The sequence below is a fragment of the Cydia amplana genome, chromosome 9 (assembly GCF_948474715.1).
Source record: "Cydia amplana chromosome 9, ilCydAmpl1.1, whole genome shotgun sequence".
NCBI lineage: Eukaryota > Metazoa > Arthropoda > Insecta > Lepidoptera > Tortricidae > Cydia > Cydia amplana.
Window position 1 is genome coordinate 17,747,464 of NC_086077.1, and position 27,833 is coordinate 17,775,296.

General features: G+C 44.4%; 1 protein-coding gene across 1 annotated transcript; it reads left to right on the top strand.

Annotated features, from left to right (window-relative positions):
- Window positions 1-1,752: 1,752 nt before the first annotated feature.
- On the top strand, window positions 1,753-27,435 carry LOC134651261 (cilia- and flagella-associated protein 52). The gene is made up of 17 exons (XM_063506329.1): window positions 1,753-1,881; window positions 2,471-2,607; window positions 3,394-3,519; window positions 4,219-4,423; window positions 5,562-5,697; window positions 7,174-7,322; window positions 9,092-9,237; window positions 9,714-9,907; window positions 13,038-13,186; window positions 14,118-14,263; window positions 16,006-16,157; window positions 17,800-17,944; window positions 18,958-19,050; window positions 20,056-20,199; window positions 22,527-22,688; window positions 25,898-26,030; window positions 27,362-27,435. The coding sequence occupies exons 1-17, from the start codon at window positions 1,836-1,838 to the stop codon at window positions 27,433-27,435; spliced, it is 2,337 nt and encodes a 778-aa protein (XP_063362399.1). The 5' UTR covers window positions 1,753-1,835.
- The last annotated feature ends 398 nt before the right edge of the window (window positions 27,436-27,833 follow it).

Here is a 27,833-nt window from a genome sequence, read left to right on the forward strand (position 1 = left end):
TAGGGGCTCTGACAATTTAGTGAAACTGGCAAAAAAGGAAATTGGCGAATTAAGAAACAGTCTAATCATTAAACTGTTGAATCAGCAAAATTGACGAATTAGGAAACTGACCGGCGATACGCTAATTCTGGTAGACGACCCTCAATGGAAAGGGTTTATAAATATAAAATAAGCGTTTGTGGTGAATTTAAATGCCTAAAAATCTGGTTTTAGAATTACCCAGGAGAACGTAACCATGGCAACGAGTGACAAGAAAAAGTTGATTCACCCAGCCGATATTCTAAAGACATTATATAAATTTTCAACTAGAATTTTGGCAAGAACCAGGAATTCTCAGGGATTGATTTTGTATTGAAAACTAGCAGGGAGGGAACTGCCGCATTTCCCAAACTGGGTCGCAAGCGATTATTGAGTGGGCCCTGTAACTACTAGGAAATGTGAGGGTTACCAATAATGTTTTATGACCCCTTTATAAGCGGCAAAGAGTTGAAAAAAAAAATTAAAAATGTTTATTTACTTTCACAATAGTTGGGCTTCAGAAATGGCTAGTTTTGGTTAAGTTGGTCAGAACTCTGTCAACTTTGGAAACCACTGCCCTACTGTCAACATGTTAAATTTCATTTCAAGATGGTTAAGTGTATTGGTGTGGAAAATAAGACTGGCTTTTGCTTCTGTTCATGTTTTTATTAGGTTTCTGTCTGCATTTATTACTACTAATTGACCGTAGTTACATATAAAACGACCGAATCCTTATCAATGCAGAAAGCAACCAAAGCCACTGAGTTACGGTGTCACTTTGACAAAAATAAAAAGTTGGTCGCTTTTTACAGAACTACGGTCAATTATTAATATAGTTATTGAATTTTGTCAATTAAATTTAAGGGGTGGTTGGTTAGACGATGAGCTGAGCAAATGAGTTTTAGAAATTAGAACTATAGGTATGTGACATGTCAATATATCTAGGCTTATCAGGTCTGATTGTTCAAGCCTCGACTTGTAGCATAGGTAATGCTGCATTTGTACTTTAAGTATAAAATGGATATACTGTAATTTTATAGTAATAGATAGCTTGTGAATTATGAATAATTTAATATTTAATATTAATAAATTTCATTATAAATTTAAAACTATTGTTTCTTTAGGTAGAGTCATTGCGCTAGTTTTCGTCCACTTGACGGATTAGCGGTTGCGAAATATCATTTTTATGTAGATAGACATATTGTTTAGACATTAACAATTGCAATAAGTCAAAATTTGTGCAGCAATGTAGGATTATATTCAAATTTCATCAAGTTCAAGTGGACGAAAACTAAACACGCACAAAAACTGACGCACCTACCCTATATATCTACATAAAAATGATATTTCGCAAGTAGCAAATTAAAAGTGAAATCGAGTCTGTTTGGAAGGAGAAGAGTTGTGAATGTATTCTCTTGGTATTTTAACTATAGATGGTCAAACCAATTTGTCAGTAAATAGGAACAAAAAAAACTATACTCATCCTTTTCTTTTGGGTGCTAGTACTAGTTTAAGACAAAGATAGTATGACAGTCTCTGTCTATGTTTGAAATAAGGCAGTCTCATATATATATATTATACTACTCTTTGTCTTTGACACACTTTAAATCAATTAAATACTCCGTTCTCTTAAACCATAAACAAACCGCTTGCCGTAACAACCTTTACATCTATATACAAACGGTTTCCTAGCAACCGCCGATAAAATAAACAGCGTCAAATTTGGCAGAACGAATTGTTTTTCAGATCATAAAACTTTAGTTATTAGTATTTTTATTTAATTTAGTACTTGAACTAGTTAATTAATATAGTTTAGAATGGATGTAAAGAATTTGGAGACGTATGCCATAATCGGGTTTGATGGTAAGTTGTAATTTTATTTGTTAAAATAATTTGTAAAGACTGTTTTCATTCGGGCGGGTAGGTTTAGCTTATTTAATAATACAAAAAAATCATTCCGAAATATTAAAGAAAAAAATGTTTGGTTATAATAACGATAAAATGTTATATATAAAAGGCAAAATCAAAGGCCAAAAATCAGGGTACCTAAGTCCAACGTTCATGTGACTGCCATGTGACTACAATATCATATAAGGTGATTCGGGTAATTCCGAACATCGAAAAGAGTTATATGATGGAATTTCGGTTGATTTTCACATCTGATTTTCGGAATTATTAATAACTAGCGACCCGCCCCGGCTTCGCACGGGTTAACAAATTATACATAAACCTTCCGTTGCGTAGTTTTGAAGATCTAAGCATACATACAGACAGACAGCCAGCGGGAAGCGACTTTGTTTTATACTTTGTAGTGATGATATATGTTTCCCTTGCTTTATCGTGACATTAAAAAGTGCTTTTGACGTGGGGTATAAAAGCGCCCTAAATTGCACTTCAACCAAAATTTTTTCCGTCAAAGAGGTCGAGACTCAAATAAATTACACATCATCAGGTTCCGCGATCCGTGGCCTGAAAGTGCATCCCGACGGCGACCATGTCATCTACCCGATGGGCAACAAGGTCTGCATCCAGCACTGGACCAGCAAGCAGATGTGGTTCCTGAGCGGGCACACCAACAGCGTGTCGGCGGTTAGTTGTGTTGTAGGTTAATACAGTGGCAGTAGTACATCATGGGCAACAAGGTCTGCATCCAGCACTGGACCAGCAAGCAGATGTGGTTCCTGAGCGGGCACACCAACAGCGTGTCGGCGGTTAGTTGTGTTGTAGGTTAATACAGTGGCAGTAGTACATCATGGGCAACAAGGTCTGCATCCAGCACTGGACCAGCAAGCAGATGTGGTTCCTGAGCGGGCACACCAACAGCGTGTCGGCGGTTAGTTGTGTTGTAGGTTAATACAGTGGCAGTAGTACATCATGGGCAACAAGGTCTGCATCCAGCACTGGACCAGCAAGCAGATGTGGTTCCTGAGCGGGCACACCAACAGCGTGTCGGCGGTTAGTTGTGTTGTAGGTTAATACAGTGGCAGTAGTACATCATGGGCAACAAGGTCTGCATCCAGCACTGGACCAGCAAGCAGATGTGGTTCCTGAGCGGGCACACCAACAGCGTGTCGGCGGTTAATATATATTTTTTTAAATAAGTGATAGTAAATTCATGAAATTGATCACCATTATGATCCTTAGGTAATCCCTATCTTGACAACACTAGAGTCAGACCAAGCTAACTGTGCAACGATTTTGATAGGTAGCACACACTGTAAATGTTATTTTAAAAGCCATAATTTCATAAAAGCTTGACATTTAAAATAACACTTGCACAGTTTGTGCTATCAAAATCGCTGCAGAGTTACCTTGGCTGGGCGCCTGACTTTGAGGTACCTACTTTTTTACTAGTAAATACCTACCTTTGAGCAGGTGGGTGTGTCTAGCGGCGGGCGATACGTCGGCTCGGGTCAGATCAACCACGTAGGATTCAAGGCCGCTGTCAAGCTGTGGGACTTTAAGAAGAAGACGCTACTGGGGAGCCATGAGCTGCATAAGGTACCTGCGTTTATTATACTTTTATGACCTACTTATTATATTATGAATTTTAAGAAGTTAGGAAACATACGCCTACCTACGTAGGTACCTATAGGTCGATTCACAAGAGCTGGTACGAATGGAATGATTTAAACTATTTAAAGTATACTAAAATATCCACGTCACTTATAGAATAAAAGTTGCCTTCATTCCATTCGTGGCAGCTTTTGTGAATCAACCTGTACTACGTGACCCATTTTTTACAAGTTCCTTAGACGCTAGACATAACATTGCATGCCACATTTGAACATAGCTCAAATAAAAAACCGGCCAAGTGTGAGTCGGATTCGCGCACAAAGGGTTCAGTACCATTACGCAAAAAACTGCAAAAAAAAACCACGTTTGTTATATGGGAGCCCCACTTAAATATTTATTTTATTTTGTTGTTAGTATTTGTTGTTACCTATAGCGGCAACAGATATAATCATTTGTAAATTTTTTAATTGTCTAGCTACCACGGTTCATGAGTTAGCCTGGTGACAGACAGACAGACGGACAGCGAAGTCTTATAGTAATAGGGTCCCGTTTTTACCCTTTGGGTACGGAACCCTAATAATGAGGTTTCCCTAGAGGATATTCGACTACGTCACGAAAACCTAAGCTCCTAAAATTTAAGACGAGCACCTAGTTCTGCTATCAATATCTTCATGTTTTTCTCAGGTCCGCGTGGAAGCCCTAATGTTCACTTCGGACGAGCGCCTCATGATCTCGCTGGGCGGCCGAGATGACGGCTGCCTAGTCATCTGGGACTGCGCCGCGGGCTCGGCGACCGGCACGGCGTCTGCTGCACGACTGACCACTGGGGATGCCGTTACTCTTACTGCGCTGTCGCGTCGGCCTAACTCGTTCGTTACTGGCGGGGACTGTGAGTATCCAGAGTAGGGCTCGCGGTCGTGTCCGTGTTTCGTGTACACGTGTTCGGTACCCGTTTCCGAACTACACGTACACGGTTTTCTGACCCGTTCTACACGTGTAGTCGGGTACCCGTGTAATTAAGATCCGTGTATCCGTGTACCCGTGTACACGGTGAACGGAACATAAATACACGCGGGCCTAACCCGTCTTGGCGTGTAGCGGAGATTGAAGTAATGTATAGAGCTTTAAATAAAACAAAGGATCAGGAGCTCCGATTGGAATCGAATCCGATCAGTTTTATCGGATTTTCAATGTTATTGATATGTATTATACTAATTTAATTAATTTTGTATTGCCTTTGTCATCATTTAAGATATGGGGATATTCATAAATTACGTCATTTCAAATTAGAGGGGGGGGGTCTGGATTCCAGAGGCCCTACCGCGAAACACGTTCGACTGTTGCCTCACTGTCACACTTACGCTACAAGCTAGTGCGACAGAGAAGCAACACCCGCAACACGTCGAACGTGGTTCGCGGTAGGCCCTCCGGCATCAATCCAACTCATCCAGCAATCCGTCCATCAAACGTCCCAGCTATCCATCTAGTAGTCCAACACTACGTACATCTATCTTTTATTCATGTTGCCATCAGCCTCGCCTGCTATTAGCCTCTTCGGCCTACGCGGGGCATCTTTCTACACCTTCTTTCTTTCTTTTTAACACGCTTTCATTAGGTCGAACTGTATGTAACTTGTAATGGAATCTAGCAAGTTAAATTTGATCCACTTCTCGGTTTCCGATTGAGCTGAAATTTTGCATACACATGTAAGTCGGGTGACAATGCAATATTATGGTACCATCGAGCTTATCTGATGATGGAGACAGGAGGTGGCCATAGGAACTCTGTGATGAAACAACGCAACCTAATTGTGTTAGGTGTTTTTAGAATTGTCTCGATGAGTATTAGTTGTCTGTCGTAAGAAAAGTACAGTCAGCGATAAACGCGTGTACCAAAAATGAAATTTCTGCCAAAAACTTATTTTATCTTTTCTTTTTAACATCAGACGAGCGCGCATGATAAGAATAAACTGCATGTTGTTGTGGCACTGCACCTTTCTAATAATAACTCGTTATTTTTATTTACAGCAAACCTTCGCGTATGGAACATCCGCGCCCAAAGCAAGGCGCTGGACGTGGTGGACGTGGCGCTCGGCAAGCTGAGGAGAAGCGTCCGTTGTATCGCAGTCAGTGGGGACGACTCCTACGGCGTTGCGGGGACCACGTGAGTCCATCCATCCAGCTAATCATGCATCCATCCATCCATCCCGCCATCCAGCCATTTATCCATCAGGATAAATAAATCCCATCAAAAACATTACATGTAAAAAGGTGCAAGTCTCGCAACGCTTTTACTACAAAAAAGTTTTGAGATGTAATGTGAAACCAAGTCGATTATTTTAATCAGTGCCAGGGTCTTAAAACCGTATCAATAAGATATCTTTAATTTGTAATACGTATAATGACTTGGCCATCGCACGGCTGCATAATGACAAAAGGATCATCGTCACCTATTAAAAATAATTCTAATTGAACATAACGCTAGCGCTAATTGCAGTTTGAGCATTACACATATTTACGAGTACGGTACGAGTAAAGCATTATGTGCGATTGCCAAGTCATTATATGTATTACAAATTAAAGATATCTTATTGATACGGTTTTAAGACCCCCTGGCACTGATTAAAATAACCGACTTGGTTTCACATTACATCTCAAAACTTTTTTGTAGTAAAAACGTTGCGAGACTTGCACCTTTTTACATGTAATGTTTTTGTTGGGATATCATCTCTTTTTGTAGGCAGTCCTTCTTTTCGGGTACTCATACCCATACTATGTATACACATATCATAACTAAACATATCTTCATTCATACTCACATCGTAGTGTACCTTTACCTACTATTTGTAGGAACTGCAACAGTAACTTTGTAATATCATATATTTATATGGGATTACAAACTTACTTATGCAGTTCTTAGATCTTTAAAACGTGACTGATATTGCAATATTTTTATGTTTTCCCTTTAAGTGGCCATTAAACCCTAACTCTGTACCAAATTTCATCTCTCTGAGTTTATGGGAAGTACTAGTTCTACTCTGATGATCATGAGTGAGTGAATGAATGAGTGTCATAAATGCGAAACTTTGCTTTCGCTTAACTTCGGAACTAAATGACCTACAGACTTGAAATTTTGGATTTTAAGTATGTGATTATAGCTTACTGGATGACGAAAATTTCTGCGTTCTGGTCTTATCCAGAGGTTCTCAAATAGGGTCCTGAAAATGCGGCGAAATGGTTCCAGTAAAGGATGGTACGGCAGTGTTTGCTTCGCGCTCGACTTGGCGGGGGCACTGCCGTGCCCCCAGATCCTACCCTTCCAATTTCCTTAGACATCAAGGGTCGGATGCACCAAACTGTTTGTCATCGTTAAAGAGTTCGCTGAATTTTATTGTATGGAAAGTTTCATAGTAAACCGCCGCGGCTCGCCGCGCCGGGTAATGTTGATCAGTCTGTTAAGTGCGGATGAAGCAACTGGCACTAAAACAGGAGGTACTGTCATTGCTAGGTGTGCTACCATGTTTTGTAATTTTTTTTAAGCCATTTAATTCCTTAATAAAAATATACATATTTCATTATTAAATTAAATAATAATAAATTATTAAACTAAATTTTGTAATTATTTCATTATATTTCTCAGGACGGGAGACATGGTGAAATTCTCCATCAAATATCCTTCTGACCCGGTAGCAGACGTAGCGGACTGCAAGCCGGCCCTTATAGGTTGTTTGGCTAAATGTGGACCTTGGAAGAAAGGGAAGCGACCGGAGAGTCTGTGTTACAGCCAAGGTGAAACCAACTCTAATACACTTACTATTAGGTTGTCAATCGTCTATCCTTGTGTCTAGCCGGCCCTAATAGGTTGTTAGGCTAAATGTGGGCCTTGGAAGAAAGGGAAGAGACCGGACACTCTGTGTTACAGCCAAGGTGAAACAAACTCTAATATACTTAACTATTAGGATTTTAGGATGTCAATCGTCTGTCCTGGTTTCTATAGCCTGCCCTTATAGGTTGTTTGGCTAAACGTGGACCTTGGAAGAAAGGGAAGCGACCGGACACTCTGTGTTACAGCCAAGGTGAAACAAACTCTAATACACTTAACTATTAGGTTGTCAATCGTCTAGCCTTGTGTCTAGCCTGCCCTTATAGGTTGTTTGGCTAAATGTGGGCCTTGGAAGAAAGGGAAGCGACCGGAGAGTCTGTGTTACAGCCAAGGTGAAACCAACTCTAATACACTTACTATTAGGTTGTCAATCGTCTAGCCTTGTGTCTAGCCTGCCCTTATAGGTTGTTTGGCTAAATGTGGACCTTGGAAGAAAGGGAAGCGCCCGGAGAGTCTGTGTTACAGCCAAGGTGAAACCAACTCTAATACACTTACTATTAGGTTGTCAATCGTCTAGCCTTGTGTCTAGCCTGCCCTTATAGGTTGTTTGGCTAAATGTGGACCTTGGAAGAAAGGGAAGAGACCGGAGAGTCTGTGTTACAGCCAAGGTGAAACCAACTCTAATATACTTAACTATTAGGTTCTCAATCGTCTAGCCGGCCCTTATAGGTTGTTTGGCTAAATGTGGGCCTTGGAAGAAAGGGAAGCGACCAGAGAGTCGGTGTTACAGCCAAGGTGAAACCAACTCTAATTCACTTAACTATTAGGTTATTAATCGTCTGTCCTTGTGTCTAACCGGCCCTTATAGGGTGTCTGGCTAAACGTGGACCTTGGAAGAAAGGGAAGATAGCGGAATGTTAGCAGCCAAGATAAATGGGTGTCTGACTGTCTGTACAATGTTTCATTTTATTCATAAACATATGCTAAGTTAATCAGCTGATGATCGTCGTTTGTCCCTCTCTATGGCATAACGACAGATAGGGACAAACAGACACGGAAAAAAGTTTATGAATAACGCCATTACTTTTTAATACGTTTTTTTAGTTTGATTAACAATATGATCACTACGATATCATACGCGCTAGTACCTTAAAAGAATCAGTTCTGCCGGAACACATCTCGGGGTTGCGTAGTGCATTACTGTTATATTTTTTTCTGATGTTATTTTGCAAACTATATACATACCTATCACCTAACGGTGATAAAGAACATCTCATTTTAATATTGTCTTCGGTTACCGCGATAGTTACTCATGAAATAAAACTAATAAAAACCGGCCAAGTGCGAGTCGGACTCGCGCACGGAGGGTTCCGCACCATCAACAAAAAATAGAGCAAAAAAATCGTGTTTGTTGTATGGGAGCCCCTTAAATATTTATTTTATTTTATTTTTAGTATTTGTTATAACGGCAACAGAGATACAATCATTTGTGAAAATTTCAACTGTCTAGCTATCGCGGTTCATGAAATACAGCCTGGTGACAGACGGACGGACGGACGGACGGACAGCGAAGTTTTAGTAATAGGGTCCCGTTTTTTACCCTTTGGGTACGGAACCTTAAAAACGGATTATATCGCGTATATTGAATTTATTCTACATCCCGACGTTTCGAACCCTTTATAGCGTTCGCGGTCAACGGGTCATCAGTTCAACATCTAATTTTCTCAACTTGCAGGTGTGGAGGCAATCCTGATAATGTCGGACGGATGCCTAATAGTGGGAGCTGGGGATGGTACCATAGATATCCTAGATGAGATCAACTGGAAGGGAGAGTTCCCTAAGGGCAGGCTGCTAGACCCTAACTTGCCGTACTTTAAAGCTGTGAGTTCGTCCTAACAATACTGAACTAGTACCTAACTTTAAATGTTTTGCACCATTACTGTATTACAGTTACACTTATACAGTATCTACGAAACTTTTTCACAGCGCAGCATACACACAAAATTATAAATTCCACTTATGGTGAGAAATATTGAGAGAGCTTTGACCGAAGCCCTATATTCTTAACATGAAGTGTTTTAAGCTGGGTCTTCATTGGGCAACATTTGTTAATAAACTGTTTATGAATTTGATCATCACGTTTCGCGTCATTAATTCTGCACACAGTTTAAAAAGCTACTGCACACACACCCCCTTGTTCATCAACGTCTGGTAAGTTAATCAGCTGATGATCATCGTTTCTCCCTCTCTATGACATAACGACAGATAGGGACAAACGACGATCATCAACTGATTAAGTTAGCAGCCGTTTATGAATTAAGCCAACGGGGTTTTAAAAGCTAGGTATCACCCCACAGCTCCGGTCCGCGAAGCTTCCTGGCTGCATTACCTCCCTGGAGCTCATGGAGTCCCCCGCCCAGCGCGGGGGCGCGCGCAAACTGTTAGCGGCCACGCGCTCCAGCGAGATATACGCGCTCCACGTGGACACGCTGGCGCCGCTGCTGTGCGTCACGTGCCACCGCTGCGCTATCAACGATATAGCTTTCCCCAGGTAAGTCTAACTGCTAGCACGCGCTCCAGCGAGATATACGCGCTCAGCGTGGACACGCTGGCGCCGCTGCTGTGCGTCACGTGCCACCGCTGCGCTATCAACGATATAGCTTTCCCCAGGTAAGTCTAACTGCCAGCACGCGCTCCAGCGAGATATACGCGCTCAGCGTGGACACGCTGGCGCCGCTGCTGTGCGTCACGTGCCACCGCTGCGCTATCAACGATATAGCTTTCCCCAGGTAAGTCTAACTGCCAGCACGCGCTCCAGCGAGATATACGCGCTCAGCGTGGACACGCTGGCGCCGCTGCTGTGCGTCACGTGCCACCGCTGCGCTATCAACGATATAGCTTTCCCCAGGTAAGTCTAACTGCCAGCACGCGCTCCAGCGAGATATACGCGCTCAGCGTGGACACGCTGGCGCCGCTGCTGTGCGTCACGTGCCACCGCTGCGCTATCAACGATATAGCTTTACCCAGGTAAGTCTAACTGCTAGCACGCGCTCCAGCGAGATATACGCGCTCAGCGTGGACACGCTGGCGCCGCTGCTGTGCGTCACGTGCCACCGCTGCGCTATCAACGATATAGCTTTCCCCAGGTAAGTCTAACTGCCAGCACGCGCTCCAGCGAGATATACGCGCTCAGCGTGGACACGCTGGCGCCGCTGCTGTGCGTCACGTGCCACCGCTGCGCTATCAACGATATAGCTTTCCCCAGGTAAGTCTAATTGCCAGCACGCGCTCCAGCGAGATATACGCGCTCCACGTGGACACGCTGGCGGCCCTGCTGTGCGTCACGTGCCACCGCTGCGCTATCAATGATATAGCTTTCCCCAGGTAAGTCTAACTGCCAGCACGCGCTCCAGCGAGATATACGCGCTCCACGTGCACATGCTGGCGCCGCTGCTGTGCGTCACGTGCCACCGCTGCGCTATCAACGATATAGCTTTCCCCAGGTAAGTCTAACTGCCAGCACGCGCTCCAGCGAGATATACGCGCTCCACGTGGACACGCTGGCGCCGCTGCTGTGCGTCACGTGCCACCGCTGCGCTATCAACGATATAGCTTTCCCCAGGTAAGTCTAACTGCTAGCACGCGCTCCAGCGAGATATACGCGCTCCACGTGGACACGCTGGCGCCGCTGCTGTGCGTCACGTGCCACCGCTGCGCTATCAACGATATAGCTTTCCCCAGGTAAGTCTAACTGCCAGCACGCGCTCCAGCGAGATATACGCGCTCAGCGTGGACACGCTGGCGCCGCTGCTGTGCGTCACGTGCCACCGCTGCGCTATCAACGATATAGCTTTCCCCAGGTAAGTCTAACTGCCAGCACGCGCTCCAGCGAGATAGATTAGATTAGATTAGATTAGATTAGATATATTTATTTCTTAAAGAAAAAGACACAGTATTTTACACAACAGGATAAAACAAAGGCTTTCATTAAAAGATCGTCAATTTAACATTAAAAACAGAAAGAAAAAAAAATATAAGAATATAAAATTTACAAATAAAACAATGTCATAATAAAAAGAAATGTTAATGTATACATAGCTAGGGCCAACCTAGGTATTGTCGAATGTCAAGAACAAAAAAAAAAAAAAAAAAAATATACGCGCTCCACGTGGACACGCTGGCGGCCCTGCTGTGCGTCACGTGCCACCGCTGCGCTATCAATGATATAGCTTTCCCCAGGTAAGTCTAACTGCCAGCACGCGCTCCAGCGAGATATACGCGCTCCACGTGCACATGCTGGCGCCGCTGCTGTGCGTCACGTGCCACCGCTGCGCTATCAACGATATAGCTTTCCCCAGGTAAGTCTAACTGCCAGCACGCGCTCCAGCGAGATATACGCGCTCCACGTGGACACGCTGGCGCCGCTGCTGTGCGTCACGTGCCACCGCTGCGCTATCAACGATATAGCTTTCCCCAGGTAAGTCTAACTGCTAGCACGCGCTCCAGCGAGATATACGCGCTCCACGTGGACACGCTGGCGCCGCTGCTGTGCGTCACGTGCCACCGCTGCGCTATCAACGATATAGCTTTCCCCAGGTAAGTCTAACTGCCAGCACGCGCTCCAGCGAGATATACGCGCTCAGCGTGGACACGCTGGCGCCGCTGCTGTGCGTCACGTGCCACCGCTGCGCTATCAACGATATAGCTTTCCCCAGGTAAGTCTAACTGCCAGCACGCGCTCCAGCGAGATATACGCGCTCAGCGTGGACACGCTGGCGCCGCTGCTGTGCGTCACGTGCCACCGCTGCGCTATCAACGATATAGCTTTCCCCAGGTAAGTCTAACTGCCAGCACGCGCTCCAGCGAGATATACGCGCTCCACGTGGACACGCTGGCGCCGCTGCTGTGCGTCACGTGCCACCGCTGCGCTATCAACGATATAGCTTTCCCCAGGTAAGTCTAACTGCCAGCACGCGCTCCAGCGAGATATACGCGCTCAGCGTGGACACGCTGGCGCCGCTGCTGTGCGTCACGTGCCACCGCTGCGCTATCAACGATATAGCTTTCCCCAGGTAAGTCTAACTGCCAGCACGCGCTCCAGCGAGATATACGCGCTCCACGTGGACACGCTGGCGCCGCTGCTGTGCGTCTAGATTCATGCCAATGTCAACACTGTTAACAGGTACTTATTCCATACTAGCTTTTGCCCGCGACTTCGTCTGCGTGGAGTTTGTAATTTGGGCAGCTTATTTTTACCCAATCTGCTTTTTATCGATTTCCCATACAAATTTCCACCCCCTTAAGGGGTGAGTAAATTATCCTATGTCCTTCCCCGGCACTTAAACTATCTTCATACCAAATTTCAATTTAATCGGTTCACAGGTTTAAGCGTGAAGAGGTAACAGACAGACAGACACACTTTCGCATTTATAATATTAGTATGTATTGAAATATTTTTATCCGAAACACAAAATAAAAACTCAAAAGATAAATCTCATCCGGAAATAGAACATGAAACTCACTATAAAAGGTATATTTGTAAATATTTAACCATAACCTATTGAAACAAATATCCTTGCATACAATATTTATTGAAGTCTGTCAAATTCACATATTTAAAAATACAGCAGTTACATAAAAAGTTGTACCTGATGGCCAGTTCCAACAGTATGGATTCGCAGGGGCATGTCAGGCGTGTTCGCGACGGCGGGCTCGGGAGACGTCCGCGTGTGGTGCCTCGAGACCTGCCAGGAGCTGCTGCGGATCTCCGTGCCTAACTTCACGTGCAGCTCTCTGCTGTTCAGTGGTGACGGCAAATCCATTGTCTCTGGTACGTTGTCCTTTAAGCCCTTGCTACACGGTCGCCGACAAGCCCCTCAGACCGCGTGACCTTGGTCTGGACGGACCGTGTAGACAGTTGTTTCCAACAAAATTTGACCAAAACTGACCAAGGACAGACCAAGGTCAGACGGTTAGAAGGCTTGTCGGCGACCGTGTAGCAAGGGCTTTATATTGGCTACATGAGCATGTTCTCTACTATAGTTCGTTTTTTTTTGCATTAGAAAGAACTTGAAAGAAGGTAAGCGATTTTGACATGCCTTTTAATTGAAAAACACTTTTTAAAAATCAATAACTATTACTTATGAAAGCAGGAGACTATAAAAGATCGTATTAGATTCATAATTGTTACATATTTGCCGTAACTTATTTTTAAAATGTGTTTTTCAATTAAAAGACACATCAAGATTGTTTACCTTATTTCTAATGCAAAAAAAAACGAAGTATAGAGTTGAACATTGAATAATTTTACGGTTTAGACTCACTTGTTTTAAGTAAATTATTCAATGTTAGCATGTCTCACAACAGTTTAAATTCGAGGAATATATATAGAGTGTTTCTCGAGAAAATTTTCTGCTTCAAATCCATTAGTATAAATTTGACGTTTACAACACATGTTTTGCTTTTTCCAAAAGGGCTCAATCATGTCTTCCAAAAGCGCCGTTTTGTGTTGGATTGCACGGAATATTTACTGCTAATAAGTCATCACTCCTCTTCGTATGAAGATTGAAGACATTTTTAACTAAATTTATTCCCTCTTTGTATGAAGACCTATGTCTTCATTAAGTGCTTTTAGATACCTATCATTGTTGTTTCCTTAATATAGGTAACATTAAGTCCAACACAAACAACTTCTTTTGGGAGCTAAAAGCCAAGAATACCATCTAAATACGAGAAAAAGTATATTTGTCCTCATGTTTCAGGTTGGAACGACGGCACGATCCGCGCCTTCACCCCGCTCACGGGGCGGCTGATGTACGCCATATTCAACACCCACAACAAGGGCACGTCGGCGCTGGCGATGAACTCTAGCGGCAACACGCTCATCTCCGGCGGATGCGAGGGGCAGGTACGATCTAACTGAACTGTTATAAAGTGTCATGTGTTGTGTGAAGGTTGGAATGACTTCACCCAACACACGGGCGGATGATGTACGCCATATTCAACACCCACAACAAGGGCACGTCGGCGCTGGCGATGAACTCTAGCGGCAACACGCTCATCTCCGGCGGGTGCGAGGGGCAGGTACGATCAAACTGAACTGTTATAAAGTGTCATGTGTTGTGTGAAGGTTGGAATGACTCCACCCAACACACGGGTTGGCTGATGTACGCCATATTCAACACCCACAACAAGGGCACGTCGGCGCTGGCGATGAACTCTAGCGGCAACACGCTCATCTCCGGCGGGTGCGAGGGGCAGGTACGATCAAACTGAACTGTTATAAAGTGGCATGTGTTGTGTGAAGGTTGGAATGACTTCACCCAACACACGGGTTGACTGATGTACGCTATATTCAACACCCACAACAAGGGCACGTCGGCGCTGGCGATGAACTCTAGCGGCAACACGCTCATCTCCGGCGGATGCGAGGGGTACGATCAAACTGAACTGTTATAAAGTGGCATGTGTTGTGTGAAGGTTGGAATAACTTCACCCAACACACGGGTTGGCTGATGTACGCCATATTCAACACCCACAACAAGGGCACGTCGGCGCTGGCGATGAACTCTAGCGGCAACACGCTCATCTCCGGCGGGTGCGAGGGGCAGGTACGATCAAACTGAACTGTTATAAAGTGTCATGTGTTGTGTGAAGGTTGGAATGACTTCACCCAACACACGGGTTGGCTGATGTACGCTATATTCAACACCCACAACAAGGGCACGTCGGCGCTGGCGATGAACTCTAGCGGCAACACGCTCATCTCCGGCGGATGCGAGGGGCAGGTTCGATCAAACTGAACTGTTATAAAGTGGCATGTGTTGTGTGAAGGTTGGAATGACTTCACCCAACACACGGGGCGGCTGATGTACGCCATATTCAACACCCACAACAAGGGCACGTCGGCGCTGGCGATGAACTCTAGAGGCAACACGCTCATCTCCGGCGGATGCGAGGGGCAGGTTCGATCAAACTGAACTGTTATAAAGTGGCATGTGTTGTGTGAAGGTTGGAATGACTTCACCCAACACACGGGGTGGCTGATGTACGCCATATTCAACACCCACAACAAGGGCACGTCGGCGCTGGCGATGAACTCTAGCGGCAACACGCTCATCTCCGGCGGGTGCGAGGGGCAGGTACGATCAAACTGAACTGTTATAAAGTGGCATGTGTTGTGTGAAGGTTGGAATGACTTCACCCAACACACGGGGCGGCTGATGTACGCCATATTCAACACCCACAACCCACAATAAGGGCACGTCGGCATAATTTTCTACTTTCCTCTTGTGATTAATCTTCATTTCTTCAGTCAGTTTACCACAGTCCTGTCAAGCGAAGTTATATAACGAACCCTATTTTTTATTTGCTTACCTAAACATGGTACATTAAGTTCCCATTATCAGTATAAGCACTAATAAGAATGGTGCTAGTTCAGCGGTGTCATTCACGAATTCGAGCCAATCGTGCAGTCTAACGCAACTAGTTGCGACCAATCGCGCGCGTGATGCGAACTGATCAACCAATCGCGTTGTGGCGTTAGACAACACGATTGGCTCGAAATCGTGACACCGCTGTATAGCACCCATTCTTATTGCCCGTAAGGCCGGTCCTTAGATATATGTCAATGAAGAACTATTTCTCCAGGTCCGCGTATGGGACATAAAACCAGAAAAGCAGACGTTGAAGAAGGTTCTGAAAGAGCACAAGAGTCCAGTATCAGCCATCCAAGTATCCCCCAACGATTGCGAGGCCGTCAGCGCTGGCACGGACGGGTCGTGTATCATTTGGGACCTGATGTAAGTTACATCCTCTATAGTTGTTCCTGTGGTGTCCTTAAAGACCACAAGAGTCCAGTATCAGCAATCCAAGTATCGCCAAACGATTGTAAGGCCGTCAGCGCTGGCACAGACGGGTCGTGTATCATTTGGGACCTGATGTAAGTTGCATCCTCTCTAGTTGTTCCTAGATGTCCTTAAAGAGCACAAGAGTCCAGTATCAGCAATCCAAGTATCCCCCAACGATTGCGAGGCCGTCAGCGCTGGCACAGACGGGTCGTGTATCATTTGGGACTTGATGTAAGTTGCATCCTCTCTAGTTACGCCTGTGGTGTCCTTAAAGAGCATAAGAGTCCCGTGTCAGCTATACAAGTATCGCCCAACGATTGCGAGGCCGTCAGCGCTGGCACAGACGGGTCGTGTATCATTTGGGACCTGATGTAAGTTACATCCTCTCTAGTTGTTCCTAGATGTCCTTAAAGAGCACAAGAGTCCAGTATCAGCAATCCAAGTATCCCCCAACGATTGCGAGGCCGTCAGCGCTGGCACAGACGGGTCGTGTATCATTTGGGACCTGATGTAAGTTGCATCCTCTCTAGTTGTTCCTAGATGTCCTTAAAGAGCACAAGAGCCCAGTATCAGCTATACAAGTGTCCCCCAACGATTGCGAGGCCGTCAGCGCTGGCACAGACGGGTCGTGTATCATTTGGGACCTGATGTAAGTTGCATCCTCTCTAGTTGTTCCTAATAGATGTCCTTAAAGAGCACAAGAGCCCAGTATCAGCTATACAAGTGTCCCCCAACGATTGCGAGGCCGTCAGCGCTGGGACAGACGGGTCGTGTATCATTTGGGACCTGATGTAAGTCATCATTGTCTTTAGTTGTTCCTAAGCTTAGATAATACAACAACTGGAGTAGCCATATATGTCGTATTCGCGTACAAAGATAATGATTGAATACATTACTAATAATAGCGATAAGTACTATATGATTGATTAATATGAATGTTTTCAAAGGTTATGTGCAACTACGTGCAACTTGCAAAATGTCCCTTTGTAAAAATTAAGTCCCATTCGCTCCTTGGGCTGCAATGTTAAAAGCTATAACAGACGGGCGTACCGGACTGCGACATTGGTCCGGTCCGAGGTATGTTCGATCGAGTGTAAGGCCGCCGTACGTTCGTCAAGGACGCAGCTATTTACAAGTGAGAGCGAGAAAGAGAAATGCTGACGACCATGGCCGCGGTTCGGTACGCCGTAAAATTTAAAATTTCGCGGTTTCAACGGACAAAGTGTGTTTGCCAGAATATAAAATCGCACAGCGCCATCTATAAAATCCATTTCAGAATCAGAATCAGAATCAAGTATTTTATTCGTGATAAACTTAAAACTAAAATTACATACAAGAGTATAACTAAAAACTATAAATATTCAAAAACTTGGTAAGCCTTAAAATTTACCACGAAATGGGCTCGCCTCAGCATAATACTGACCCGAAAGTCAGCGCTGATCTTCCGGCGAGACCATTTGTGGGTCACGATCGCAGCCGTACGACACGGCCCTATCATAAGCTGAACGCAGCCTTTGCAGCAGCGACGGGCGCCATCTTGTCTACTGTCTGTGGCAGCAGCAGTAGCTGAGAATGACATTTTGAACGTTGCCAGGTCGCTATCTCGCCGGCAAGTGATGTACGCGAGCACGCTGTTCATGTGCGTGTGCTTCGAGCCGCTCGGCTGCCAACTGCTGACCGGCGGCACGGACCGCCGCGTCGCCTACTGGGAGGTCGGCAGCGGGAACCTGGCCAGAGAGGTACCTTTAATATTACCAGCCCAGGCACAGAATAAGTAATAGTAATAGTATTATCAATATTATCATACAGAACGGCCACGCACCGCCCCGCCCCGACTCGCATTACCTCGCCCCGCGACATAAATCTGACGGACTTCTGGCGTGCTCTCAGTAGAGCGACTTACGAACACATACACGATGACGCGTGTACAGACGTGCCGCGCACACATATAAACGTATTTTTTACATTTTTGATGTATGGCGTGTCCGCCCTGTGGCCCAGGTCACTGCCAAGTAGAGATACACCGAATAGTGGCCGAATACCGAATATTCGGCCCCTCCCTCGGCCGAATATTCGGCATAACATTTGTAAATGTTGAGTGACATTTTTTATAGAAACTTTGATAACATTTAATTTTGCTACATTGCTGCTTTTCTTAGCGCGATTCTGCTCTTTGAATGTTGCCCTACTTTAGTTTGCTTTACATTGCTACTGACAAGATTTGTTTGACCCACTATATCTACTCTATTAAGAGCCAACTGGAGCTAAGATTTGAATATTTTAGGTAAATATACCCGTCTCGCTAACGGAAGCGGCTCCTAAAACTAGTGCGATAAGGACAAGGCGAAAAATCCTGCGTAAAAATCTCAAAAATCGAGGTTTCGTACTCGACTGTTTCCTCCTCCAAAACTTAACCAATCGTAACCAAATTTAGAAATCTAAATGATAATGACATTATCTGTGTCGGACCGTTTTGCTTTTTTGACTAATTGATATCAGTTTTGAATAGCACGCCTCTCATTGCGGCATAGTCAATTAGGCCATTTTGGCCATTTTTGAAGGGCTCTAGCGCCTTAAAAAAAAAATATCAAAAAAAGCAAAACGGTCCGACACAGATATTGACAATATTAATCTGTGTTGAAAAAATCATTGCTCTAGTTTCAAAACCCACGGAGGAAACAGTCGAGTACGTTTGTATGGAGAAATGACCACTCCTGTTGGCTCTTAATTGTATCTAATATCTTGGTCATAGTTGGAGGCGAGCAAGGTCGGAGCAGTGAACGGACTGGACATATCGGCCGACGGTGAGCTCTTCGTAACTGGATGTAACGACCAGATCGTCAAGGTAATATATATAATAAATAAATATAATAAATATAAATATTGGGGGACATCTTACACAGATCAACCTAGCCCCAAACTAAGCAAAGCTTGTACTATGGGTACTAGGCGACGATATACATACTTATATAGATAAATACATACTTATATACATAGAAAACATCTATGACTCCGGAACAAATATTAGTGTTCATCACACAAATAAATGCCCTTACCGGGATTCGAACCCAGGACCATCGGCTTAGCAGGCAGGGTCACTACCCACTAGGCCAGACCGGTCGGTCGGTGGTTTAAGCTAATGGGCCATTTTATTTTAAAGTTGTCCTATACACTTTTTTTAATTTGTGAATTTCTATGTTATTTCTAGTCAGAATCACGAGCTCTTTCTATCCTAATAGGAGAAAAAAAGTGTCCCAAGGTTTTTATTTCCATTCCGTTACCATTTTTCATAGACTTTGTATGGCGGTCAAGGAATGGAAAGATCAAAATATATGTATGGAAGTTTTGTGACACTTTTTTTCTCCTATTAAGATCAAAAGAGCTCGTGATTCTGAGTTGAAATAACATAAAAAATCCTAAATTTGAACAAAAAGTGTAGGGGACAACTTTAAATAAAATGGCCCTAATATATGACGTTAAAAGATGACTGGCACAGTAGGTAGGTAGGTAAATTGAAATTTAAATGTTGATTCGGTCGCTAACACATAGGGAAATTATTGTGCACGAGTTAAGAGTTGGAAACCTTAAGTTTAAACCTTTGACCGCCAAAGACGTGAACTGACGCGCGCGGCTCCAGACCAATATCAACCTTCGTGCATTCCGGCAAGGTTCACGATCACGCGCCACACTCGATAGCCTTCCGTTCCTCTCATATCTCAGTGTCTCAAATATGAGTCGGAATTGTATGGACTTGAGAGGTCCTGGGAAACGAGGGGTTAATAGACGACACATATGTACATATGCGTCTTTTGATTCTACTATTTTCAAATATAAAATGTTCATGTTCCAGATCTGGAAATACCAGGAGGGCATCTACACACACATGGGACTAGGGCATGCAGGGGCAGTGACTTGTGCTAAGTTCTCACCGGACCGACGGTTCGTCGTGAGCGCGTGTGGTGCCGGCAGCATCATCGTGTGGAGGACGCCAGAGGTATGTTGTTACTAGGTGTAGTGCCAGGTCATCTACACACATGGGACTAGGGCATGCAGGGGCAGTGACTTGTGCTAAGTTCTCACCGGACCGACGGTTCGTCGTGAGCGCGTGTGGTGCCGGCAGCATCATCGTGTGGAGGACGCCAGAGGTATGTTGTTACTAGGTGTAGTGCCAGGTCATCTACACACATGGGACTAGGGCATGCAGGGGCAGTGACTTGTGCTAAGTTCTCACCGGACCGACGGTTCGTCGTGAGCGCGTGTGGTGCCGGCAGCATTATCGTGTGGAGGACGCCAGAGGTATGTTGTTACTAGGTGTAGTGCCAGGTCATCTACACACATGGGACTAGGGCATGCAGGGGCAGTGACTTGTGCTAAGTTCTCACCGGACCGACGGTTCGTCGTGAGCGCGTGTGGTGCCGGCAGCATCATCGTGTGGAGGACGCCAGAGGTATGTTGTTACTAGGTGTAGTGCCAGGTCATCTACACACATGGGACTAGGGCATGCAGGGGCAGTGACTTGTGCTAAGTTCTCACCGGACCGACGGTTCGTCGTGAGCGCGTGTGGTGCCGGCAGCATCATCGTGTGGAGGACGCCAGAGGTATGTTGTTACTAGGTGTAGTGCCAGGTCATCTACACACATGGGACTAGGGCATGCAGGGGCAGTGACTTGTGCTAAGTTCTCACCGGACCGACGGTTCGTCGTGAGCGCGTGTGGTGCCGGCAGCATCATCGTGTGGAGGACGCCAGAGGTATGTTGTTACTAGGTGTAGTGCCAGGTCATCTACACACATGGGACTAGGGCATGCAGGGGCAGTGACTTGTGCTAAGTTCTCACCGGACCGACGGTTCGTCGTGAGCGCGTGTGGTGCCGGCAGCATCATCGTGTGGAGGACGCCAGAGGTATGTTGTTACTAGGTGTAGTGCCAGGTCATCTACACACATGGGACTAGGGCATGCAGGGGCAGTGACTTGTGCTAAGTTCTCACCGGACCGACGGTTCGTCGTGAGCGCGTGTGGTGCCGGCAGCATCATCGTGTGGAGGACGCCAGAGGTATGTTGTTACTAGGTGTAGTGCCAGGTCATCTACACACATGGGACTAGGGCATGCAGGGGCAGTGACTTGTGCTAAGTTCTCACCGGACCGACGGTTCGTCGTGAGCGCGTGTGGTGCCGGCAGCATCATCGTGTGGAGGACGCCAGAGGTATGTTGTTACTAGGTGTAGTGCCAGGTCATCTACACACATGGGACTAGGGCATGCAGGGGCAGTGACTTGTGCTAAGTTCTCACCGGACCGACGGTTCGTCGTGAGCGCGTGTGGTGCCGGCAGCATCATCGTGTGGAGGACGCCAGAGGTATGTTGTTACTAGGTGTAGTGCCAGGTCATCTACACACATGGGACTAGGGCATGCAGGGGCAGTGACTTGTGCTAAGTTCTCGCCGGACCGACGGTTCGTCGTGAGCGCGTGTGGTGCCGGCAGCATTATCGTGTGGAGGACAGAGGTACGTCATTCATACCAAGAGGGAGAAGGGGTCGTCCAGAAATCATGTGATCGTTTGTGTTGGGGTTGCGTTAAAATAGGCCAAATATGATCACATGATTTCTGGACGACCCCTAAACAAACAGAATGGAGTAACGACGCTAACCACAAATTATTTCGACAACGCTTTCTGTTTCTCTATCACTCTTCGCGTTTCATTTCCGTACCTAGATTGTCATCTTCGCCTTCTGTTCCTATCTCAATCGCACGCGCGTAGGTATATTGTTGTCCCGTCTATGATAGGGGCGTCATTGCCACTGTGCGAGCGGGACAGCAATATAACTATATGCGTGCGATAGAAGTAGGATCAGGTCAGTTTATGTACGAAATTCTTCGTGATTAACGCCCTGTAGTGTCAAATGTTACATTATTAGCCGAGCGGCCTAGCGGTAAGAGCGTGCGACTTGACTTTCAATCCGGAGGTCGCGAGTTCGAACCCCGGCTCGTACCAATGCGTTTTTCGGAACTTATGTACGAAATATCTTTTGATATTTCCTAAAAATAGTCGCTTTTCTGTGAAGGAAAACATCGTGAGGAAACCGGACTAATCCCAATAAGGTCTATAGTTTACCCTCTGGGTTTAAAGGTCAGATGGCAGTCGCTTTCGTAAAAACTAGTGCCTACGCCAATTCTCGGGATCAGTTGCCAAGCGGACCCCAGGCACCCATGAGCCGTGGCAAAAGCCGGGACAAGGCGAGGAAGATGAGTGTCAAATGTTACATCTTATTATTAACTGTGTAATTTCTCTTCAGATATATTTACAACCAGAGAAGCGGTCGCAGCCATCATCAGCCAAGCAAACCCAGGACCAAGAGGGCCAGGACCAAAAGAAGCCTCAGAGCCTTGAAGACGAGCTGAGGCTGCCCTTGTCGGATAAACCGGACCAGGAGAAGAAAAAGGGGTCAGGGGACCGGCAGCACAGGGTGCCCGCGGCACCTTCCAAGGTTTGATCAAAAATATATATATTTTCTCAAACATACTCCAAAATGTATGCGTTAATGTCACGAAATGAAGACATGAAGTTGCTTATTTATGGCTCCTTACATTACTTCTTAACCTAGGCCAAGAAGTAATGTAGGGAGTAGTGTCCGACCGAAGGTTCGGTTTCGGTTTCGGTTTCGGCCAAAAAATCATGTTTCGGCTGTAGTTTCGGTTTCGGCCAAAAAACGGCCGAACCTTTCGGCCGGGCCGAAACTTACGAAATGGTACTTCGGACAAAGACCAATAGTTGGGGAATAAGTAGGACAACAATATTAATACCTACATATACTGATTCATGTATATTAGGTACAGACATTAATTGGTTTATTATAAAACGAAACTTACGAAATGGTACTTCGGACAAAGACCAAAAGTTGGGGAATAAGTAGGACAACAATATTAATACCTACATATACTGATTCATGTATATTAGGTACAGACATTAATTGGTTTATTATAAAACACAATTCCACTAATGAGGGCGCCACTGGACGGTTGACGCAGTCTTAAGAGGCTGTCAATACCTATAAGTGAATGAGATAGCACTGTCGCATGTTACTGGGCCCTGGGCAAGATAATAATAAGAAAACTAGCCTCACTTTTTACCTCAATTTACCATTGGTTTGTGTTCCACATGTCCTCTACTTCAGCTTAGCCTTTGGCCTCGCTGCGCCATGCTCGGCCTGCGGTCTCGCTTTTGAATACAATGGACATTGGTTGGAGTCTGTGCTCAACTACTTATCCTGAAGCCTTAAGCACGGCTTTGACTTCGCATGAAAGTTCGCCTCAATGGGGCACTTCGGACTTTTTGGCCCAGGTGAAGATCGGTACCCGGCCTTGCGATATTGTTAACAAAAAATTTCACGCTCGCTGCGCTCGCGTTTTTGGTTGACCCTGTGTCTACATGTTAGCTTGACTGGTGAATGAATAGAGTTAGACCAAGAAAATTCTGCAATGATTTTGATAGCATACGCAGTGCAACTAGTGCAAATGTTATTTATACGTCATAATTTCATAGAAGTTTTGACGTTTAAAATAACACTTGCACTGCGTGTGTTATCAACTTATCAAAATCGTTGCAGAATTATCTTGGTCTAACTCTAGTAATTTTCATAAAAAACTGCTTAAGTAACATCAATTTCAAGGACATTGGGTGTTGACAGCCCCATAATATGTGTGTAAAAGCGGTTTTATGACATTTTTTCAACGATTTTAACAAGTCTACAAAAGTTTCGGTTTCGGTTTCGGTTTCGGCCGAAACTAGAGCCAAAGCCGAACATTCGGTTTCGGTTTCGGTTTCGGCAAAAAAACATGTTTCGGTCGGACACTAGAGGGAGTTAGTATGAAACGTACATTATTGTCCGCTGCTCTAACTTTTTAAATTTGCTCACTAAGATTAGACTGACAGAGGAAATATTACATACAGCCAACGACCACTCTCTCTGTAAGCATACTTGCGACATTTTTTTTTATTATGTTGTATCTTTTGTTAAGTCAATCGGTCCTCGCTAGAAATACGGGCGGCCGGTTGCTCTTTGTCGGATAGAAGCTATATGTGACATGTCAAAAAAAAAACTACTACTATACTACTACTTTATAAGCGGTTAAACATGGTGCTCGAATAGCTTCTTCAAATGTCCAGTTTAAAAAATAAAAAAGGCGGCAATTTACATTTTTATTTACTTACAATGTTTGAGAAAAGCACTATACAATCCTTGGCCGGAACAGGGACTGCAAGACTCGCTTTATCCGGCCTCGTCGGACTCGGCCGTCTACCGCAATCTCGTCCTGCAATCCCTTACTTCACGGCCTCTGCAGTAATGTATTAAAAATAAGGGGTCCTTTTGTACCTTTTTGGTACGGAACCCTAATTATTGTTGGGAAGACCGTCATAGGCCTAGAACCCTCATATTTGTGGCTTTCCATCCCATCAAAACCTTTTTGTGATAGAAATCAAATCAAATAAGTATCATTTATTGTCAGGCAACTAAGGCCCACGGAAATGTCCTATGTCTATGTCAATGAAGTAAGTACATATAAGGATCCTTCTCTGATGGAAACCGTCGCTCAAAAACAATAAAAAAGGCGAAGCTTCACGTCTTTTTTTGTTGTACCAATTTTAGTGGAGTATGTGTATGACACCGTAAGATTGTCAACCCGTTAAGCTTTGGATTCCTCCGAAAACGGTGCCGTCATATGACGACCGTCATATAGCGGCAGCAAAAGACGGCCGTCTTTACGGTGGCGACATGGGGAAAGTACCACGGCGTCATAACACACCGTCATCCACCAAGGTCAAAGCGGCAAATTTGAAAAATGTAGGCGCGATGGGATAACGTCCCATAGAAAATTTGAATTTCGCGCCTTTTCCTACTGACAAGATTTGCTTGATCATCTATAATTTACTTGGAGGATGAAATATCATCAGAAGAGGAAAATAATCGTAGTACGGAATCATTTATTCAAATCTCGTGTCATTTATTCAAAATGGCGTCACCGCTATCTAATAAAACGTTCACGAAACTATCGACAAGGTCATGACGACCGTCATCTTACGTTACGTTGACAATCAACGTAACGTAACGCCGTCTAGGAAACCGCGCCATATTGTTTACATAGACAACGTTCTAGTGACGTCAGTCAACGCTATATAGCGGCCGTAATATGACGGCACCGTTTTCGGAGGAATCCAAAGCTTTAGTTTACAATCTAACGTAGGTTAGGTTAGATTATAATCTCCCTACCGTCAGTTTATAATTTAACTAGCGAGATTATAAACTAACGAGTGTTTACTATTTTACGGTGACATGTACAAAAAGGCAGAGGGAATACCTATATTTCTCATCAGATATAGAACTTTATTTCCAAGTGGTAGAGTTTAATTTTGCATCATTCCTGACATTATTATGCCTTAAATAAAAGGTCAACGAAACGGCTTATAGACAGTCTTACCTTGTAGACGGTTTTCACCACATTAGCCGTATTGTTTTAATGTAACACTGATTTAAACTTTCACGATTTTTACACATTATTAAATTATACAACGGGACTTAATCGCGTATCTAAGTTTTAAGATTTACCTCCGACGTTTCGAGGACGGTGTTGTCCCCGTGGTCTCCGAGACCACGATTAAGTCCCGTTGTATAATTTAATAATTGTTTTAATGATATAGGTAGAGAAGATAGAGGCGATGGATACGACTCGCAGCAGCGTGCACTCGTGCTGCCCGTGCGACACGCTGCGCGCCGGCGCCGGACCCAAGCGCAGCCCGCCCGACTCCGGCAACAAGTGCTGCAAGCCCGCAGGTTGTATACAATACCATAGAGAAAAAATAGTTATTTGTACAACAAGAGATCAAAGTTTGATATTTCTTCGAGTGCTTACTACGCTCAAGATTCTAAATTAGATTCACTCGCTACGCTCGTGAATCATAGAATCTTTCGCTTGCACGGGACTCAAAAGCGCACGAGATGTAAATAACTTTGATCTCGTGTAGTTCACAAAACTTTTCACCTCAGCAGTGAGAACATATTAGAGAACCCGAAAAATGTATTCCTTCTTCATCACTTACCTATTCACTCATGTTTTCTTAAGATATACCAACAATTAAGTTTTCACCTCAGCAGCTCGAACAAGGGTACTTTGCTACTTAAAAACAGTGAGCAAAATCGCTTTTTACTCATTTTGTCTCACTCAGTGAGCAAAATGCGATTTTGCTCACTGTTTTTAAGTAGCAAAGTACCCTTGTTCGAGCTGCTGATGTGAAAAATACATAGAGTGCTCACTCCATACATCACTTTTAGTACCAAAAAGACTATTAGCATCTAGCATCGAGTAGCGGAATAGATGTAGCACCGATCGGAAAGTCTTATCTCAACAGCATAAGACTTTCCGGTCGGTGCTACATCTATTGTCAAGTAGCAGTACTGATAGTTCCGCTACTCGATGCTAGATGTAGACACTGAAATTAATAGTCTGAACTGATGTATGGAGTGAGCAGTCTATGTATTTTTTTCTCTATGACAATACTACATTATGATACAAGTGTGCTACAGATGTAGTCTGGTAGTGCATAATTGTTTTCCATCGTATTTTCTCTTAAATGTTAGTATTTGTCATGCTACTTCAGTCAACCTCAGTACTTTTTGTACCGAGACTGACTGAAATAGCAAGACAAGTTCGTACGTTTCCGTAAAAATACGGTGGAAAATAATTACCAATGCCGTACATCTGAATATATTAGAATTTCTATTTTATTCTTAACTTCAAACTCGGGTAAATCCATCTGTGAAAAGGTAATAGAATAAGGTAGATATTTGCTGAGAGGGTCGAATGAATTTACCTCAGTTTGAAGCTAAGCAACACAAATTATCGATATTAAACTTTCGTGAGACATATTTTAAACTGTTTATACGACAACGGTTTCACTCACTTAAATTTTTAGTCGCTATTGGCGACATGTTTCGGGCCTATCGGGGGTCCATCCTCAGGCGCTCGTGCTCGCGGCTCGTGAACTCGTGTAACGTGACGTAACGTGAAAAGTGAAACCGTTGTCGTATAGACAGTTTAACACAAATTATCTAAGCCATTTAGATAATAGAAAACTTGTTTGTATTATTTCAATAATTTGTTTCAGACAAAACGAATAACTTACCAACGAAAACGACGAGCAAAGAATTCATCAGAAGCGGCGGGGGCGATAGAAAATAGCGAGCCTGCTTGCTCACTTACTTAGTGCGAAATCTTTTTAGGTTAACACATTCACTGCCAGGAACCCGCCTATACAAATACAAATGGTTTATTCGCAGTAATATGGTTACATAGTGGTTAAGTATTAGGTACAAAATTGCTCTACATATAACATCTTTTCTGGCGTGCGAATATCAAATGAAAAACTTAAAATTAAAGGACTAAATCTATCATGCAACTAACTTAACTAATATATTACAGAGTCTTCTTTGTAAGCAAAGAACTCGTTGAATACTCTGAGCCTAGTGAGCGCTCGTAACTTTTGCGCAGATGCCAGACAACCCACTACACGGGTTGCTGCTGGTAGCTATAGATATAACAACAGGCTACGCCAAAAAGCCTACCTAACACATGACTGG

Bases quoted from the DNA above. Each gene is read 5' to 3' on its own strand.
- LOC134651261 (XM_063506329.1), top strand. From the start codon at position 1,836: ATGGATGTAAAGAATTTGGAGACGTATGCCATAATCGGGTTTGATG. The intron at 2,608-3,393 runs GTTAGTTGTGTT...ACCTTTGAGCAG, and splicing joins ACACCAACAGCGTGTCGGCG to GTGGGTGTGTCTAGCGGCGG. The intron at 9,908-13,037 runs GTAAGTCTAACT...ATGGATTCGCAG, and splicing joins AACGATATAGCTTTCCCCAG to GGGCATGTCAGGCGTGTTCG.